Source organism: Notothenia coriiceps, unplaced genomic scaffold, assembly GCF_000735185.1.
Source record: "Notothenia coriiceps isolate Sejong01 unplaced genomic scaffold, NC01 NC01_scaffold00037288, whole genome shotgun sequence".
Taxonomy (NCBI): domain Eukaryota; kingdom Metazoa; phylum Chordata; class Actinopteri; order Perciformes; family Nototheniidae; genus Notothenia; species Notothenia coriiceps.
The window spans coordinates 1-5005 of record NW_011369989.1 but is presented as its reverse complement, the minus strand read 5'-3'; the positions used below and the strand labels follow the sequence as shown (position 1 = coordinate 5005).

The window sequence follows — 5005 nt, the reverse complement described above, 5'->3', positions numbered from 1 at the left end:
TTGGATACTTGAGAAACACACTTGTCTAAAAGGGACAAGCTGGCAAAGAATGATATAGCTAATGAAATTAAAGCAATTCATTAGTGGCTTCCAGGTCTTTCCCCCCCTCCAAAACACACTCACAGACAAACACACACAAACCGTATATGCACACATTCTTCTATGTTGTTTTGAAGTGGACCTGGCCCGGTGCCCAGCCCTTGATTCACACTCTAGTGGGACAAACCATTCTGGCAAAAACAAGGGAGGGGTGGGAGGCGTCGAAGAGAAGAAAAACATGCCACCTATAAAACGGTGTATTGACAGTAAGTGGTGTGTGTGTGTGTGTGTGTGTGTGTGTGTGTGTGTGTGTGTGTGTGTGTGTGTGTGTGTGTGTGTGTGCGTGCGTGCGTATCTCCCTAAACAAAAGCATTCCCGGCCTGCTGCTGGCGTAACCTCTTGATATACAGTATCTTCATTTTTTGTTCCTATTTGTATAAAGACGCGTCTGACAAAGCGCCACTGAGTGATGAGCCCCATCGCACAATGACGTTGCCACAGCGACCGGGCCAAGACTCCAGCACGGGTCTGGGTCCTGGGCCCCTGGTGTCGCCAGTGTTGATGCCAGTGTGGGAATGCCAGAGCTGTCCTTCCTCCTACCTAACCCCCCTCCCTGTTAACACACACACCCTCTCACACAACAACAGAGCTGATAAAGAGTGTGGTTTGACTAGATTTACCCACAATTCTTGTTCTCGCAAAGGATGAACATTTCAAGAAGCCGCAGAAATGCAACAGTAGAGATCGCCTCTGTTGGGATTTGTGAACCCAAATCGGGAAGATGCTACATGAAGGCTCTAGTGTTTGCTCTTTGATTTGTTGGGTTTTTGTGTCTGATTGTGCCCCTGTGATGCCCTTCAAGTTCTCCAAAGACCAGTTCTGGTTGGAGCCTCCGTCGGAGAAGCTGAGGAAGCAGCTCGAGGAGGAGCTGAAACTGAGCGGCAGCAACCTGAAGAGCCATGCCTGGTACCATGGACCAATCCCCTGGGAGGTAGGCCTCACACACACACACACACACACACACACACACACACACACACACACACACACACACACACACACACACACACACACATACACACATACACACACACACAGACAGACGTATGACAGATGAGCTTAAGATGGTGTTTCCTAAGAGGTTTGGATGCTGGGAGATTTGATTTTGTGGTTTCACTCCATCTACAGAGCTTCGTAAGTTGTGTTATGAAATAGTGTTTCCTTAATACTGTTCTTTAGTGATAAAGTAATATTCTATTGATGTTATGCATTTTTTAAATCAAGGTAGCGGTGGCCGAACACAAGTGCTACAACGGCCCAAAACATTTCCATTAGGAGGAACGCGCCGAGTTTAAAAAACGATACATTAAAGAAACACAAATTATCCAAAACAGATGCAAATGAAAACACTTATTCACCAACTTGATAAAACAATGCAAAGCATTTATTAAAAGTGCTGCATAAACAAAACGCAAATAAAAAAAGCTGTATCAGTTAAATTCACAACGGAGAAACGGGGACACTTAAAAGTGATGCACACAACTGGGAGAGGAACGCTTGTTGATGTTTAGAGATTATAAAATTGGCCAACTGTTTATCTTTGCAGTGTTTTCTATTTGCAGCGCTCTGTGTATGCAGTGCTTTCGGAAAACGCTGCCAAATCAACTTATTATAAACTAATGACGAGAAAAGGATTGGGATAAGGATATCTTATTTTCTCGGTATTTTGAAATAGGCAGGTTGGTGAACATTTTTACAATCACAGGTTCTTGAAAGCAATCTTTCAATATCCCCCCCAAGTCTTTTTTGTTTTATATGAATTCCAAAAGGCATCTATGCGGGAGTCAACATTTATCTATGGAGTTAGTGTTACACTTCATTTATCCCTGCTATAATACAGTATTGTCATTCATTTAAACTGAATTACAAGTGGATTTTCATTTGTGGTATTTGTATCAGTGAGTTGTAAACATGAATGATTTATCTTCTTGTTGACCTACAAAAACATAAAAAAAGTAGTAGCGGCAGCATTTTTATATACAGTATATTCGACATAAAAAACAAGTTGCTATAATGTTGCCAAAAGTCATGAACAGAACCATTATGTTGTTTGAATTATCTGTGAAAAAAATGTATTTGTATTTTTTTTTTTTTAAAGAAGAAAAAAAGATGCTGATTGAATTAATATTTCTGCTCAGGTGTCTGAGAGTCTGGTGGTGAACCACGGCGACTTCCTCCTCAGAGACTCTCAGTCCTGTCTGGGCGACTTCTTGCTCACGTGCCACTGGGAGCAGAAGACCCTTCACTTTGTCATCAGGAAGACGCTGGTTCAGTCCAGTGAGGCGTACACCCGGGTGCAGTACAGCCTGGAGGATGAAGCGTTTGACTCTTTGCCAGCTCTTGTTCACTTCTACGTGGGCAGCAAGGCGGCTCTGACCGGGTGGAGCGAGGCTCAGATTCAGCAGCCACTGAACAGGACTCTGCCTCTCAGCTACTTGCAGACCGCCTTCTGCACTGCTGTCAGCCCCCCCTCAAGCCACCGAGAGGGGAGGGTCTGTCCGAAAAGGTAACATTTCACTGACATACATCACTTTTTTTTCACATGGCCTCATATCCAAAATAAGCAATTCAGGAAATAATTAAATGGGCCCTATTATGCTCAATACAGGTTTAGTATTTTGTTCCTCTACTGTGACATGTCTCCATGCTTTAATGTTCGAACAGCTCTTTATTTTTCTCATACTGCCTGTGCTGCAGCACCTCTTTTCACCCTCTGTCTGAAACCAGAGCCCAGTCTGCTCTGATTGTTAAGCTAGCTCTGTTGTGATTGGTCAACTGCTAAGAGAAATCCCACCCCTTAGCCTATTACGTACAATATGTTGGAGCGTTACATAGTGATGTCATTACTGTATGTTACGGAAGTAAATCCAATCAATGCGTTTTCAAAAAGCTATACAACACACCACAGGAAAGTGAAACCCCAAAAATACCCTTTAATGTTTGTGTCTTGGTTAGTGTAGAAAAGTTTCAACATGTTGCGACAAAGTGTAATTAAAGCATAATAATACACAAACATAACTCCATTTGAATAATATTTTATTAGTCAGAAATAGTTTAAAAAAAATCTAAATGAACATGTTCCTGTATGGTGATAACCATCTACCATCTGTGTCTCTCTCTCTCTCTCTTTTGTGTCTCCATGCAGTCCTTCCTCTCTCCACCACAGGGAGCAGGACGACCGTCCTCTGCTGACTGCTGCAGAATTCTCCACTGTCTACAACAGTGAGTCACATACCATAATAAACTCTTTTTTCATCTTTGTTGCCATGCCAGAGACACAACCCATAAAATAGTTAAATCATAAATGACCATATGACTGAAAATTCCCCAGGGCCAACATCAAATCATAGAAGTGCCCTTTGTCAATTTGACTTTTGCCCAGATAAACTAATGAAACTCAACGAACAGATCAAATAACACCATGCAATCTTGTAATGTTTACTTGTGGCGTTAGCCTGTGTTATGGTAGCCACAGAAAGTGTCCTGATCTGGCGGGGAGTAGGGGCAGGCAGGCCTCCAGCGTTTCCCACTCCAAAGTGCTTCACACAGCTGCATTCAACTTAAACTGTGTGTAATAATAACAGTGACTGCAGATATGCAGGTGACTCCGACTGAAACATGAATTACAAATGTGTGTCATTGAGCAAGTCTCATCATTCATGTATTTATAAAAGGTATTATGGTTAGGTTTTAGTTGTAGTAATTCTAGCCAAACTGTGGTGCTAACATAGAAGCCAAGTGGCTGTGCTCAACTCTTGATTTGCTCGAGCAGTTGTGGGGCGTGGCCTTAATATCGGTTCATCATCCCCCTACAGCTAACCGATCAATAAAGTGTATTTTCTGCCACTTTAATTAAATCCAATATAAAAGTGTACAATGGATGTTTTACAGTATTGATAAACCCTTGGATCAACGCTACTTCTTAGTCCTCAGAACTGAGGGCATACTGGACGTCACAGTGAGACACTAAGGCCTCTAAAATAAAAAGTGGTATTACATGACAGATTGCACCAAGCTCTGCTAAGCATGCTAATATTAGTAGATTTGTTTGATTACAGTTTTCAACATAGCGTCAGCTTTCTAACATATTACATACATGATAGTATGGGAAATGTTTTTAAACCAAAATGCTGGCCTTATCTTACACATTGTACATTTAAGCTTCAATGGCTCTAACCAAATAAGCAAAAGGTCCCAGGTTTGGCTGGGGACCTTTACTGCACCTTTGTTGTCCTACCCCTCAGTCTTCATGTTTCCCTACACGACTCTAGCTCTCAAATATAGGCAACATGCCACAAATGATCATTAAAAAAGACAACAGGATAATGTGAAATACTAGATCAGTGTGAGCAATAAACAGAAACTGATATACACATAGATCCGTGGAACAATCACAGAACAACGTCATATCAAAGCTAAAAGTCATGATAAAACAAAAAGCAAGTAGTCCTTCCCCCAGTCTTATTGACAGACAATCGTAATATACAGCTATTTGTGAAATTAATTTAAAAAAGATTATACCAACAACATTTTCTAAAACCTGGATACACACGCTAAAGCTAAAGTTAGGATAACAATGTAAGACATGCTCATAATACATCTTGATACAGTTCAGACTAGTTACCAAGTATTAATGTTTTTAAAAATGTATGACTGTGTATGTAGCAGTATATTCATTATTCACTTTTGACCTTGCTTCTAGAAAACAAACATTTCCACATAACTTTAACTGCAACAAGAAAAACTGTTAATACTAGCAACATAACTGCCAGTAAAAACACTACCACATCGATTGAATGGTACTGGATCTTGGACATCTTGTAAGACTCTGTCCTAAGATGTGCTGCTCCCTTGTTCCTCATCACAAACTCGATCCAGAACATGGCTTTGTCCAGTGGTTTCATGG

General features: G+C 41.2%; 1 protein-coding gene across 1 annotated transcript; it reads left to right on the top strand.

Moving 5' to 3' along the window:
* The first annotated feature begins 696 nt into the window (after positions 1-696).
* Positions 697-4999, top strand: LOC104967435 (SH2 domain-containing protein 3C-like). The gene is made up of 3 exons (XM_010796880.1): positions 697-1030; positions 2238-2605; positions 3245-4999. Exons 1-3 carry the CDS (start codon positions 821-823, stop codon positions 3390-3392), a joined length of 726 nt encoding a protein of 241 aa, XP_010795182.1. The 5' UTR covers positions 697-820; the 3' UTR covers positions 3393-4999.
* Positions 5000-5005: the final 6 nt, after the last annotated feature.

What these genes read in the sequence shown, in the direction of transcription:
- LOC104967435 (XM_010796880.1), top strand. Translation starts at nt 821, where the DNA reads ATGCTACATGAAGGCTCTAGTGTTTGCTCTTTGATTTGTTGGGTTTTT. An exon ending in ATGGACCAATCCCCTGGGAG is followed by an intron (nt 1,031 to 2,237) that starts GTAGGCCTCACA and finishes ATTTCTGCTCAG; the next exon opens with GTGTCTGAGAGTCTGGTGGT. An exon ending in GGGAGGGTCTGTCCGAAAAG is followed by an intron (nt 2,606 to 3,244) that starts GTAACATTTCAC and finishes GTCTCCATGCAG; the next exon opens with TCCTTCCTCTCTCCACCACA.